Source organism: Oryzias latipes, chromosome 18, assembly GCF_002234675.1.
Source record: "Oryzias latipes chromosome 18, ASM223467v1".
Lineage (NCBI taxonomy): Eukaryota > Metazoa > Chordata > Actinopteri > Beloniformes > Adrianichthyidae > Oryzias > Oryzias latipes.
This window is the reverse complement of record NC_019876.2, coordinates 10237675-10253050: the sequence shown is the minus strand read 5'-3', so window position 1 is coordinate 10253050 and position 15376 is coordinate 10237675. Positions and strand designations below refer to the sequence as shown.

At 39.0% G+C, this 15376-nt stretch overlaps 1 protein-coding gene and 1 long non-coding RNA gene across 4 annotated transcripts in view; both read left to right on the top strand.

The window, feature by feature from the left end:
• The window catches only part of LOC101166086 (inactive ubiquitin carboxyl-terminal hydrolase 53), a 31842-nt gene extending 23614 nt beyond the window's left edge, over positions 1 to 8228 (top strand). For all 3 annotated transcript variants that reach the window (XM_023966012.1, XM_023966010.1, XM_023966011.1), the window contains 4 exons: positions 228 to 295; positions 6061 to 6121; positions 6209 to 6924; positions 7031 to 8228. In XM_023966012.1, the coding sequence (XP_023821780.1) occupies positions 228 to 295; positions 6061 to 6121; positions 6209 to 6924; positions 7031 to 7113 (928 nt within the window). In that variant the 3' untranslated portion in view covers positions 7114 to 8228. The remainder of the gene's footprint in view (positions 1 to 227; positions 296 to 6060; positions 6122 to 6208; positions 6925 to 7030) is intronic.
• Positions 8229 to 12860: 4632 nt separating this feature from the next.
• The window catches only part of LOC110017124, a 33799-nt gene continuing 31283 nt past the window's right edge, over positions 12861 to 15376 (top strand). The window contains exon 1 of the long non-coding RNA XR_002292434.1: positions 12861 to 12935. This is a non-coding gene — a long non-coding RNA (uncharacterized LOC110017124). The remainder of the gene's footprint in view (positions 12936 to 15376) is intronic.

Sequence of the window (15376 nt, the reverse complement as noted above, 5' to 3'; positions counted from 1 at the left end):
TGTGCCGTTATGCACTATTTTACATTAGTAACGCGCTGCTTATTGGTGCAAAAGCTCCTTCGTCCACATTAATATCAGCCGATTCATGCTGAACGCGTGAACTGTCGAAGAGTTACAGTATGTAAAAGAGCGCATGTTATTTAGGTGTCAACATCTTTGGTATTAAAGGGTTAACCAATTGGTGTTGACTGTTTTCTGATAACATTCTGGATTTTTTTTGCTTTTAGGGATCAGATTCCCCAGAGGAAATTTGACGATTTGATGGCTAACGTCATGCACATTACATTTTCTTCTGGTAAGTGGCGTCATCTGTGTAAAAATACATTCCAGCAATGCAACAAAACTGAATCCTCATTTAATTCCTGCCACTTTCCCACTAAGGCTTACTAGAAAGAGGGATTCTCTTGTGCTGTGAATGCATGTGAGGTGAAGATAGCACCCTGCAGTTTTCTTGATTTATTATCCCTCCACTGGAGTTAAGGTCACTGCCGACTGAAGGATTACCCTTTGGTAATTTGTGTGTTTGAGCATCTGACTGGTTAACCTTGACCTCCTTTTTCCTCTGTAAAGTTTAGATTTGCCTTCATGTCTCTTTCACACTTTAAGCAAAGAAATGAGTGACATGTTGGGGTGCAATCCAAGGTGGACCCTCCAGGAAAGGATGATCATATGGACCATTTAGTCAAAGGAAAAATTGACATTTAAAATTAGATATCTTCAAAAAAAAAAAAAAAAAGGGGGGGGGGATAAATGGTACCAATATGTGGAAAACCACTAAAAATCAGAGAGGATTTTGGGGGGGAAATAAAACAGCCCAATTATTGTGTATTATGTTTGTTTTTATTTTTTTAGTAGTTGCTGACCCATGTTTATAAACCCGGACAACTGGAAAACACCCAATAAAAAACAAACAAATTAGGGATGCAACCATCCGGGGCCCAAACGGATCACTAGCCACTTTTCGGCACAACCCCCCTCGCGCGCAATATTTAAAACAACGGTCTGTTCACAGCTAACGTCAAATTCACGTACACCGTCTTTGTTTTAACATCTCAAAGTCACTGCAACGAGGCGTGTCCAAAAGTGTGTTTATAAACCTGACGCTCGCGCCGCGTGTGGGAGGAGCTACCGTCAAAAGTTCTCGACCTCGTTATGGAGAGCGTGAATGTTAAGAGATCCGTTTTATTTGTTTTGAAGAGTTCTACAAAAGCCTTGATGAGCAGCGCACGTCTGGGTTCATGAGGTCATTGTGAAAAAGGGGCAGCAGCGTCTGAATGACGGCAGCTTTTACCGTCCCGGCACAGCGGCAGGAGAAGGCCGCTGCTCCGTCTGTTACCAGTGGGAGGGGCTTTGTAGCAGCAATGGACACAGTGAAAGATTTTTAAGTTGTAAATTCTGATTTCCCCTGCTTCTCTTACTGGTACCTTTTTTATTTAGATAAACTTTTATTTTTTCCCAAGATGCAATATAAAATTATGCGAATATTTTTGAACTTCCATCTATCGCATGTTTTTAATTTTTGGAGAAAACCAAACTAAGAAATACTTGCACCCTTCTTTCAAATCTTCTTCTGGTTTTTTGTATAATCACAAAAATATTTAATCGACCTAAAATCCGCCTAAAAAGAATAAAAGTTCCCTCATTATGTTTTCCCCAGCACGAGGACACTAAATGAATCTAAAATTAGAGCCAGCGAGGTTTGAGTTGCCCTGCTGTGCTTTGCCGTGCAAAAAAATGCTCCAAATGAAGCTGTCAAAAGTCAGTCATAAGTAGGAATTTTTTCCAGTACTACTTCAGAGCATTTTTGTTATATGAAATTTCTTAAAATGTCTTATAATAGCTTTAAGAGATGAATATCATGAAAATAGGCTGAGTTGAAAGTTGTGAACAGTTCTGATGCGTTTACAGTTTATAACCTGGAGCACATTGGAGAATGAATCATGTAAAAAGATCCTCTGCACTGCCAGAAGTATTCACTCACCCATCCAAATGATTGATCGGTATTATAACAAAGTGGAAACCATTGGAAACCGCATCCATGAAGTGGTAGACCACATAAACTAACCGAGACGGGTCAGCGGTTCCGTGTGCAGCAAAGGGTCATGGGATGGGTTTCCACGACTGAGTAGCTGCATCCACGCCCTTCATCCCGATGTGCAATGCAGACGTGGGCCACCTCAGACTCTAATGCTGCGTACAGACGGGGCATGTGATGTGCATTCAAAAACACGCTGCATATGGTGTTCACCTCAGACTGTCGCTACCCCATAGTAGCGCATGTACTCGCAGTAAAAAGATGCGTGTGAAATGTCACAGTGGTGCAAATCTCGCTCCAGAATCTTAGTGCCCTTTATATATAATTTTGGCCTGGCGGAAAAACAGCAAATGTAAATTTCTCCTCCATGATCAATTTTCAAACGGTTGATCCTTCTGTGAATCAAAATGCTCTGTCTGTTAACAGTGGGAGGGGCTTTCTAGCATCAGTGGACACATTGAAAGAATTTAAAGATGTAGATTCTGAGGCCCCCTGCTTCTCTTACTTTTTTTCTTTAAATGTACTTTTGCTTTTTTCCAATTTTTCCTGTTGTTTTTTTTCCTTTTGAGGTAGTGACTTCAAAACTCACATATTGACGCGTGGACGCGAGAGTTTGGAACGTGGAATTCCGAACCGCACATATACATGCGTTTAGAAAAGACTTTTCGTTAAAAATGGCCGCCTGAACGCTGGATACTGAGGCCATTGTGAGCATAGCATACAAGCAGTGCAGAAACGTTCTCCCTCTATTGGTTATCTGACTGATGAGTCTGGGTTTGGCTTTTGCCAGGAGAACGATACCTGTCTGACTGTGCCTCGTGTGAAGTTAGGTGGAGGGAGTATAATGGTGTGGGGTTGTTTGGCCACTTAGTTCCAGCATAAGAGAGGCTTGGGAAAGGTTCACAGTACCAGTGTGGGGGTGTTCCCATCATGTTTCAACACGACTGAGCATCAGAGCACAAAAAAGACACAGATTAAAGAGTTTAGTATGGAAAAACTTGTCCAGCTTGTGCAGATTATGGATCTCAACAGGATTGAAGTCCTTTAGGATGAGTTAGAGCTGCGTCTGTGAGCCACACCTTCTTATCAAACATCAGTGTTTTATCTGGTTCTTGAAAAACTGTCTAATAATCACTCATTAAAATCCATTGGGGGGTACAGTAAAAAGCAGTATAGTAACGGTACATGTATGTCGCATAATCTCTGGCAGACATGTTTGTCTTGTTTTGTTTGTTTCCATTAACTTTTATTTATTTTCTTCTTTCTTGATTTGTCCCTGAAGGATGATGGGTAACAATTGTCCCATTCACAAACCAATGTTGTGCTGAACAACAAGCATGTTTAAACTCCGGTCGATTCACTACTGCCCCCTACTGCTTTTAAGGGGTCACGTCATCTCTTTGGTAAACAGTTTTCCACTTTTATTTTATTTTTATAGTAAAACCTGCTAATGCAGATACTCTAACTTCTTTTTCCTACTTTTTTTTATAGGAATTCTTATGTATTTTAAACAGGAAATGGTAGAATTTAGCCTCAAAGAATGACTCCCTGCTGACTATTTTAAGATCCATAAGGTTTTTTTTCTGATTGCTGGCTGCACATTGTATTGACAAGTTGCAGTAAATGTGTCACAAATTGACTTGGCCTTAGTTCAGTGATGTGGGAATGTCAGGAGCAGCCTTTTCATAGAAGTATAAACAGATTTCAGGGGCCCAAAAACTTTTCTATAACCATCTTACAGTTGTCAATCAGAACTGAACATGAAGAAACCTATTGTTGTTGTATTACATGAGTGATCAACTCATGCCATCACAGCAGCAGTTTTTTTTTAAATTTGAGGCAATTAATAAATAAGGACCTTTGTTTCTGAACTCAAATTTCAACATTTTTGCATCTTAAACCAACATTGTTGTGAGGAAAAACTAACCAAATCATTCAAATTATCATAATAGATATTATTTATATCTCATACAAAAATCTTTGTGTTTGAAAAAGATCCCAATTCCAAAAAGAAATGCAATTTTTGCAGAAGTGTGCTTGCGAGGTTTAACATCTATTGTCTCTTTTCAACTACAATTTTAGTTTAAACAAAACAAAAAGATTAAGTTAGTGTTGGACTCACGTTTTATTTATTCAAACATCCACTTCGTAGCCCTAAATCTACAAAAAATACATCAAACCTTAAACATCGTCAATGGGAAAGTGCAAAAATTTAAAAATGTTTTTGATTTTCCACTGGAATAATTTAACATAACATTTTGCGTGACAAACATTTTTTTACAACCCAAGGTCTTTTGAAATAATGGTAGATTATAACTTCATATGCTGTATGTAATCATATAATCTATGTAGATAAAGCACAATTACATAAAGACGCTGTTATGCGGTTTGGAATACGCTTCTTCACTTATTGTCTTTAACCTGTGTTTCTTACTAATTCATGGGCCTAAATGTAATGTTAGCTGACTTTGCCCCCCCCCCCCCCCCCCCCCCCCCCCCTCATCTCAGTGACTGATGTGATAAAAGCAAGTGTTGATGTCACAAGATGAAAACATGTTTCTCCTTTACCATTTGGCTGCCTATTTGCATTTTTGTGTGTATGATAGAAAGCTAGATAGAATTTATTTGTTACACTTGTGGCAGTAACATGTTTTTAAATGACTGCTCTTAAAAATATTTCTTCATGTGGTCTTTTAATGATCCTCTCTGATTAAAATCAAGTTTATTTTTTATTTTTTTTTAGCATGTTCTTGAAGCATTTTCTCACTACAGAGGACATATGTAAACACATTTAAGCTCACTGTGGCATTTCTGAGTATTACTGAATCTGGGGTAGACTAAAAATACAGTTTGAAAAAGACTACCGGTAGTTGTGATGTGCTTTGCTCCATTTTATGCATCCACCTGTTGACGACTAGATCCTTGAACACCTATATCTGACATCTGCTTCAAAATTGTACGGCTGGATAGCTCCGACATTGTTCAACATTTTTGTTATGTTAGCTTGGGGTTGTGGGGGGGGCTCTAAATTAGCGGGAGAGTGTGTAGATGGAGAGCTCTCAGCTATGGGGGACTGGAAGGGGGGAGGCAACATTGCCTGTTGCCAAAAGTGCTACGCTGCCATCCAGTTTTCTCTGTCAACCGGAAACGGTGCTGAAAGGTTACGTGAGGATTTTCCAAGTCAAACAACATTTCTCCGCCTCAATCATATTGTTACAGTTGCTCGCCAACTTTGCAGATAAAAGACATTGAAATGTGAAGGCCCATACAGACTTAGTGGCTTAAAAATGCAATAGTTGGTGTGGAGGGATCTAAAGTCTGGAGTCTGACCCCGGCGTAATTGCATGCCAGCACAAAGGATTTTGCCTCTAATGCTTTCTGAGAGCGCACAGGGGAGGGGGGACAGGGTACGCTGACGTATCGCAGATGGAAGTCACCCTCTCCCTCTGTCAGCTGTCATAGGTCTTGTAAATCACACTACCATGCTAACCCACACTTGAGGATTTGTTTCTAAATGTGTGTTCTGACCCGAAATGGTCAATCGGCCACTGACGGCATAATTTGGCAGCATTATTCAGATGCTTGTCATTAAGGGAAGTCTTGCCCTAGCCGACCGATAAAGTATTGCTCTACCTTTGCTGGTTTCTAAATAAGTTTGGGTTATTTTTTTAATAGGACTGCTGTTCCCGAGCTGGGACCTGAACCCTGCCTCTCTTTGAAGAGGCCACGCACTTTAGCTGGATCACACTGAGTGGTACACTGGGGGCCTCGGGGCGCTCTGCCAGACTAGCCGCATTGATACTTCCTCTGCCAGCGCCAGATCGAGACCCTGATCATGACCTTGTGTTAGATAACATGTTTTTGCTGGGGAGACATAGGAGAACAAATATTGTATCCATGTTTAGCAGGGAGGGGGGACAAAAAAACCAGCCATCGCACACAGCTACTCTGTTCTGTAACACCTGGGTTAACTAATTGGTGTTTATTAAAACAAAGCACTCATGTGAATGTGTTTCAACCCTTAGGTGAACCGGGAAGCAAATCTCCTGATCTGCATGACATCCAACAAGACCAACGTTTGCAAAGGTAGCAAAGGATTTTGCTAAAAGTTATCGTCGCATTTTAAGGTTTGATGAAGTCGAGCAAACGTGTTTTATTTTTGTACCTTAACAGAACAAGAGCCTTCAGATACACTCCCGGGATCCTGGAAAGGAACAGTGGCCTAGATAGCGAACAAGAAGACGATGCCGATGACAGACATTCGAGTCCCGTGCTTCCTTACTTCGTGAAGACCAGCAGTTCTGAATGGAACAGCTCCGATGACCTTACAGGACCTTTCTCTGAGCAGGAAGAGTCTGGTAGCTCCCATGTAGACTCTTTCCCATACAACCATCCACCATCTCTACCCCCCAAGACTTATGGCAACTTTAACGTTGAGGCATCTGGCTCCCTCCCACCGGGAGGGCCAGCGTGGTCGTGCCCCCTCAACGAGCCCAGAAATGGCCTCTCGCACACCGCCCTCAGACGATGGATCGAGACCCCTGCCGAGCACGGGCTTTCGTCAGAGACCAGCTCCAAGTCGGGGTCATCAGACCAGGAGCGGAACGATCTGTCAGCCAGTGAAAGTGACGACCGGTTGCCCAGTCCGAAACCCAGCTATATCGGTGGCGCTGAACCACCGTCTTTATCGAGCAAGGTGCACCCCACCACTTTCTTTTCTGTGGATAGCTGTATGACGGACACGTACCGGGCCAAATACCACAAGAAGCAAGCGTTTTTGACGAGAGCCGAGGAGCATACATCATCAGGGGAGAGCGATGTGGAAGGAAGGGGCTTTGGTTTGACCAATGTTCAAGTACTGGACTCTTCCAGAAGCAAAGCAGATTCAGGTGCGTAGATATGTTGGACCGTTTCATCAACACCACAGACTAAGCTACTTAAAAGTTTTATCGATACTGACTTGAATAGTAATGACGGCGTTTGATTCTTTGGCAGGTTTTTCCACAACAAAGACTAAAACTACAGCAAAGTGGAATCCGGTTACCCTAAAAGGACTCGATGAGCATGGTTTCCTATGACTGATGCAATGTGAACAAACTCTGGAGGAACTGCTACACTGTTTGACTTCAATGGGGGGGGGGCTGAAACTGGATGCGTGACAGATTGTAGAAGGATAGTAGGTGTGTGTAGCTAACTATCTGGATACTAAAAGCTTTAAATGCCGAGGTTTTAGCTCAGATGCTGTTGCTTAAAAGTACACTAGAATAATAAAAGCTTTACTGGAGTTGGGAACATGTCAAGAATGTGTCACATAAAGCCACTTTACCACACAAGAGATTAAAAAGTTTTGTCTTCAGTGGGAGAGAAACTTTATTTAGTTGTGTTTTCTCTCATAAATAGATTTCTTGTATCTGAATACCTCTTTCTGTTTCAGTGTTACTCTGTGTTTGCTTCAATTCTTTCTTTTTGACTTGTTATACCTGTTATTTCATGGGTTTTAAAGATTATTCACTGGTTATAGTAAGTAACGGATTTTTTTGTAAACTCGAGTGTTAAACAAACTCTCAAATGTATTCTGCCTAAATTGATAACAATTTTTCACATAAAGAAGGATCTGCAATTGTTTTTATTGACTTTTAGCTAAATTAACGTCTGGATGACTTGCAAACATTGCTCAAAACTAACTTTTGCTTGAATCCATACCGAATAAAACTTGATACATCAAGGCCACTTAAGAAAAAACCTTGAATTAGCGAAAGTGGACGCTTTGGTTGACAAAATTAGCTTTTAACCCAACCGCACACATCAGCTCAACTTCCTTTATGTATCGTCTTAAGTCTATGCACTGCTCTTTCAATTGAGGACTTTCTTGAACACTCCCTACGTCTTTATCGTTCATGTCTTTAGCGGCGTCCTGGGTTTGCTGCAAGTTGAAGGACATACTGCTGTCATAGTTGGACTCCATTGTGGAAACTGTTCACTGTCATGTTGAAGTTATGATAGAGTGGTGTATCTGTCACTGGTTTCCTTTAGTTCATTTATATATATAATATATACACAGTGCCTTTTGTAATTTTTAAGGCGGGATTAAATAGGAGCTATGGTTTGAACAGCCTTTTGATTTAAAGACTAATTTTTTGTAACATTTAATTTTATTTTTATTAAAAAATGTTAAATAAATTGTTTTATTTAATCATCTGTTTGTGCCAATTTCTGTGTTTTCAAATGACTGGATTTCAACAAAATAAATGCTGAGAGTGGATTTGGTAGAGGAAAAGTTGTAATTTTGTGCCCTCTGCAGGCATACGGGTGTATTACACCATTGGATAAGGAAAGGTTTACACATTTACAGCTGTCCATTTGTGAATACAGTAAACCCTTGTTTTTCGCGGGGGTTACATTCCAAAAAGTACCCGTGATAGGCAAAATCTGAAGTAGAAACTTCTATTTTTTTTTCAAATATTATACAATTAAATACTTTTTTATACATTGAAAATAAAGAACAATCCATTTTACAGGCTCAAGAATTTGTTTCACAAATAAAAGTACTTTAGAAAAACGTTTATTTCAACAAATAACTTCTGTACTGTACTGTCAAATAATTTTAATCATCGATGTGAACAGAAGGGAGAAAATTTAAAATGATTATGAAAAAAGTACAGTGGGACAAATAGTGACTCAGGTGTATTTCACTGCTCTTCAGACTGAGCCGCTGCATCCTGACTCCGCTCTGCAGTGTTTTCTTCTTCTGAAGCCCGCGGTGCAGGTGTGTTTGTTCGGGCGAAGAACATAGTGAGAGGCAGTTGTTGTCGCTCTTTTTTCTATGGGTATTAGGAAAAACTCGAAATTGCAAGAAAATTTGCACGTACGTGCTGTAAATTTGGCAAGCTGTTTTACGTACGTGTACATTTTAGACTGCAGCGTTATTGACGCACAAGTAGAGGGAATTTTTAGCCAATATGAATGCAGAACATAATGCATGATGCAAATCCGTGAAGTAGCGAAACCGTGAAAAGTAAACCGCGTTATAGCGAGGGATCACTGTATATATATAAAATACACGCACTGCCAGTTATCAGATACCCAGCAGGAATAATAAAATGTCCAAAGGAAGAGATGCAGACCACGGATGTTAAGATACAAAAGCTCCTCACCATGCATGGAGGGTTCCATCCCAAATCCAGCACCCTGAGACTGTATGCTAGCCACAAGGATGGAGGTTGAGGACTAGTGAGCCAATATCCAGGGTGAAACATCCAAGATGCATGATTACATCAAGCTCAAGGCCCCAACTGACAGCGTACTCAGTGAATGTCTCAGACAATGGAGAGCAGAGGATACAGTGCTGGAGGACAGATCCTCATGGGAGGACAAACCCCTGCATGGGATGTACCACCGGACCATAACTGAAGTGGCTGATATCAAGAAGTCCTACCAATGGCTAGAAAGGGCTGGCCTACAGGACAGAACTGAGGCACTCATCCTGCCAGCTCAGGAACAAGCTTTGAGCACCAGAGCGATAGAGACTCAGATCTACCACACCAGACAAGACCCAAGTTGTAGATCTACCACACCAGACAAGACCCAAGGTGTAGGCTGTGCAAAGAGGCGCCTGAAACAATCCAGCACATAGCTGCAGGGTGTAAGATGCTGGCAGGTAAAGCATACATGGAGCGCCACAATCAAGTGGCTGGAATAATATACAGGAACATGTGTGCAGAATATGGACTGGAAACCCCAAGGTCAAAATGGGAAACACCTCTGAAGGTGGTAGAGAATGAGAGGCCAAAGATCCTGTCAGATCCAGACTGATAGGATGGTAATGGATAGGATGGTAATTTTCCCCCCCATCTATCTGCTCTTGTAACCCTTGTGCTATCCTAGGCAGTTTAACATTGGGAGTTGGGTCATCTAGACCCACTAGACAGTACTCTGAACCTTTTTTCTTCAATGATTTGTGATCTTCACTGGTGTCCATGGATTACATGAAATCTTTCCACCTTTATCCACCTTTGTCATGGTAGGGAGAACACGTCAATGTAAGGGTGGGGTCATCTAAGATAGCACACGGGTTGACAGAGCTATAACAGCGAGCTCATTTCCCCTTTGCGGGATCAAAAAAGTTGTCTTCTGTTCTAAATGAAAAAGATTTAAAACAATTTAGATATACACAACATAACAATTTTAAAAAGTTCTGAAAGTTTATATTTTAGCACTAAAAGTTAAAAGTTAAATGAACCTGCCGTGTTCGTCCAGAGGGTGGAAGCAGAGGACTTTGCAATCCCACCAGGAAAAAAAAAAACCTTTACCTTGCTGCTAGAAATGACTTTTTTTTAGAAATTTCTAATTGAAACTATTCGATAGTGTAGATTATGTTTAAACTAACAAAGCATTGGAAAGGTTTTGGCAAATAAATGGCATCAGGAGAACACTTTATTCCAACACTAAAATGGACTTTTGTAAATTAAAGGAAGATCTTGTACCAGAAAAAAATAAAAAGGCTTTACTTAGAAATCCTGACCTTTGTACTTCTCCTGCATCCCTTGCTAGAATGCATCTATCATAGTTCAGTTAAGTTTCCACTGTCTGGTGAGTGTGTTGAAGTGTGTTTGCCTTTCCCCCCCCCCCATCCATCAGAGTGGGACGCCGGCTGTCAGCGCCGGCTCCTCCTCTGCAGCTGCCGTACTTCATTAGGGGCCATCAGCTCAGCTCAGTGCTCCGCTGTCAGAGTCAGACTTGAGTTTTCTCATAACTCCTCTCTTTGCATTCTTTCTGCCGCCGCACACCCCAGCCCCTTTTTCTCGTCCAAGCTGTCCCTCAAAGCTCACTCTTTCCTTCTCATCCCGATTTCCCGCTCTGTCGACTTACCTCACTCCTTTTCTCACTTGCTAAATTTCCTTTGGCTCCTGCCCTGATCTTTGCTCCCTGCGTTTGGGGGATTTCTTCCACAAAGAAACAAAAACGAAGAAACGTCGCAGAGAAATCCTACAATTTGTGTCTAACAAAGACTCTCTATCATACATTACGCCCAGGAGGCATTGTTGATGGAAATTCCCACTAAACAGAGTTATACAAAAGTGTCATGGTAGCCATCTGAAGATGCTGGCCTTATAAGATTTTTTCTATTTGCAAATATTTTTTTGCAAAGACAGAAACTTTTTGCAGAAAATAAAATAGTATATAGACCTACTCCAAGTTTTTTTTTTTTTTTTTTTTTTACATTTTGTATATCCCAATACATACAATACATTTAAGTTGGGATTTTATGTCAAATAAAATTATTTTAACTTTTTTAGAAGGAATTTTCTTGAAATAGTGATCAGCATTTGATTGTATTCATAAATTTATGTGTATATTGATGTCTTATTAGGGTTTTTTCTTATTTTTTAACCTTTTACAGTGACCTTAGGTGACCTGAAAGGCGCTTGAAATAAAATGTATTATTATTAAAATAAAATTGGGACAACAGAAAAATAATAATGGATTAGATGTATCTGCGTTCACTCCTCATTCATTCTTGGTGATGGTAGGCTAATGATGTAGCCACAGCTGCCCTGGGGCAGACTGACAGAGGCGTGGCTGCCAGTTCGCGCCTACGGCCCCTCTGACCATCACTGGGATCATTCATGCACATCAACACACCAGTGGAGCCACACTGGAGGCAAGGAGGGTGAAGTGTCCTGTCCAAGGACACAACGACAGTTGGCTGGGGGGAGTGGGGATCGAACCACCTAAGCTTGAGCCACTGCCGCCCAAATGCACATGTTCATGAAAAAAAAAAAAGCCTCAATTGATCAATATGCTATTTATTATGTGTGTATGTTTAACTCTTTCAAGGTTTCTACCTCAGTTTCTATTTTATATTTGTATTTTTGTTGTATTAAAAGTGCTTTTTAAATAAAGTTTTGCTTGATTTATTCTGATGTAAACACATGATACATAAAGTCAACTCTGAACAAAATGAATTTTTCTTTCCAGGCAATTTAAAAAAAAGCTTCACTGAATAAGATGTTAAATTTGTCGTTTGTCTTCGTTATTTGAAAACTAAAGGTTGACCTTTTTCACAGAAAACACATTGATGAAAGTAAAAGTAATACCCCATACTGTCTACATTTACCTCCATTGTCTCCAATCCTTTTTTTTTTCTTCATTTTACTTTTCTTGACTTCCACATGCCTGTACAAAAAAATAAATAAATAAAAATGGTGTAATTTCTGATTCCATGAGCTGTAGTGTCAGTCGAACAACAAACATGTGGGGTAAATGTTTTTATTTCTGCCAAAATGGAGAGAGCTTAAGATTTGCATAAAAGGGTTAAATACAAGCTCCTTTCAGAATAAAAGCATTACTCAGGCCTGATCAGTTAAGTCATCAAAGCCAGCAAGAAATCAGACGTAATCTTTAATGTACATAAACTGATGAGTTTTTGTTTTCTTTTTTTGTTGAAAATACAACACTAATCAGAAATAGTTTATCTTTTATAGCCGCAATCATTCTGCCACTTGAAGTAATGGATCAAATAATAGCTTTAAAAAAAAATATTTTGTATACAGTATGTTCTGATTTTTCTTGATGTACCTTTAAAATCCAAAACATTGAAGGACTCAAAAGTTTCCTTCCTTTCAATTTTTGATCCAACTTTGAATAAACTGAATTAATCTACTGCTAAGTTTGGATGACATTTTCAATAAAATAATAAATATTAGACACAAACTGTGCTGTTTTATGAGCCCAGTTTTCTGTAGTGGTAAAAAAAAAAAGAGCTAGGCAAAGTTTTGCTGTTTATAAAGGCTCCCTTACATTTTTTTATATGAAAATTTACGAGGGAACATTGAACGCAGCACAGACTAATCAGTAGATTGCAAACACCTGGGATTTTTAAAACCAGCAAGAAGTGAAGGTGAGTAATGATTTTTATTACATGTTTGAATGAAGTTACGAAAAATGATCAATACTTTTCAAGATTTCAACAAAGAAATACAATTTTAAAAAGTACTTATATGGCCTCAGCCTACTGCAAATGTCCAATGTATGTTCTCAATTAACATAAAAACTATGACTTCAACTAGCAAATAATTGAGGTACAGCATTTTCTAATGAACCTTCCCAAACAAGCTGACACTCAAACTGTTTTGAGTTACTTTTTTTTGGGTTTTATTATGATATAGAAAAACAAGGCTTAGTCAGACTTGGTCATCCATGTATGAGTTTAAGGCAGTAGGTAGATGTAGATTGGATTTAGCATGGTAAACAGCAGGAAGAGGTAGCATAAAAATGGGAAAAAGCACCCAAAAAAATCACCAGAAAGTATGATTTATTTTGTTTGTCCAAGCCAGTGATTTTGACACAAGATATCTTATAGTATGATTTAAAAATCTAGGAACAAGGAATTCCAAGTAGTGACAAAAGGGGAAAACAGGCTAACATTTACTTCAAATTGAACGTCATACATTCCAATAATACGTATTTTTAGTTGTTGCTAGTTCTAAGAAAATGGTTTGTAGTCTGCAATTTTTTAATGCACCTAATTGTAGTTTAATTTGATTACAGTGACAGAAAAGGAGTGCAAGAACAGCATAGAATACTGTCTTAGAACTAATTGTCCCATTTTAATAAATCCTCATAAAATATAAAATTAGAACTTATCCTTAGAACCTACATCTAAATTTTATTTTCAAAATAATGAAAATGAATTCCAGTCTATCATAACATCCTTAAAATTGAACCAAAAGTTACAGTGTAATTTGAGTTTTTTTTGTCTTAAATCAAAATGTTGTATCTAAAGTATAAAGCAAAGATTATTTTGACATATTTTAATAAAATAATCCTTTTTTTCTCTCAACTATGCTGATTTAGGGAAAAGTTTTAAGAGAAGTTCAGTCAACTTAAAACTGGTTAAAATATCATAAATGACTAAAAAAAATAGAAGGTTTGAAATCTTTGCAAGGATCAACAAGTATCATCAAGTTACTCTATAATTGTGTAGACATAACACTTTTTACTCAGGCAATATTATTCTTGTAAATTATAAATGTTCAGTTATTCTCATGGTCTAAAAGACTATAAATGTTGCTAGTTTGATGCAAATACCGGCAAATTTAACCTTAATCAATTAATCTTGACATTTTTCAACATCATTTTTAACAACATAAAGTTATATGCACCAATAAATGCCTAACAAATGCATCTGGCGTCACCCTGATTGATATAAGTTGATGTTCACAGAAGAGAGGGGGAATGGAATATTTTCAATCCTTTACAGAATGGCACTGGTTTTGCAATAAAAGGAGAAACAATACTTGTTGGCACTCTGGCCGACTGCATGTGGTTCCATGGGTCACACAGCAGCAGTTTGGTTTTACAGAAACCCCCCTTTTCTTCTCATTCAGCATGTTTTTATGTTGTGTTTCATTGGGTAATAATGAGTGGGGATGTAAATGTTGTCAGCATCAGTTTATATTTGATACAAACTGACTTACTGCATCACTCCTGTTATTCCCATGATGCTCTTTTCTCTTTCAGCTTTTATATACTATGTTTGTGTCTCCTGAACCAACATTTTTTACTTCAGTGAACGTCATACACAAGTACAATTTTTTCAACCTTTTTACACATCAATGGATTTATGTTTAAGATTTAGTTTGTCGTGGCAAACAAAGCAGAGGGCAGAAAAGGTTGGTAAATAACGAAAAGCTGAATTCTTTCCCCCCACTCTGCCTAGTTATGTTCATTTAATTGCTTTTTTATCTTAATCTTAAATTCTAAAACATCAAATTAAGGTCTAAATGTGACCAGTAAAGTGCAGAAATGTTCCTGAAGAAGGGATTTTGTAGTAGACATTTGGGGTGTGTCCGGTAGGATGGCTATTTTGCCCCACTAGGGGGCATTACAGCATTGTGTTTCCACTCGGCCTCTATCAACTTTCCAGTTTTCAACACTTCTAAACCTCTTGTCACTTTTGTGCATCAAACAAAACCCCTTCCATAAAGGCAGGGCTCAGAGAAACAAGAGTTAGCGGGTGGAGTTGTCTGCTGAAGCATAAAAACAGATGAAACACATTTTTCTTTTTCCCTGCACATAGGCGTGGAGTGGAGGAGGTATCAGCAAGACGCATATTGAAATTGGATAAATAATGCCTATTACACGACTTCTTTCGGCAGTGCTGTAAACAGTATCAGTTTTTTTTATTTTTTTGCATTTCCATCCTCTGGTTTCCCCTTGTTTTTGCAGGTATTCACTTTTTTCCAAACATTTTTACCCCCTGCGTTGGAAAATTTCAACCCAGAGTCAGGCTCCATGTGAACACGTTGCTGCCTGTGTGCTTTTGTCGCCTGCTGCAGC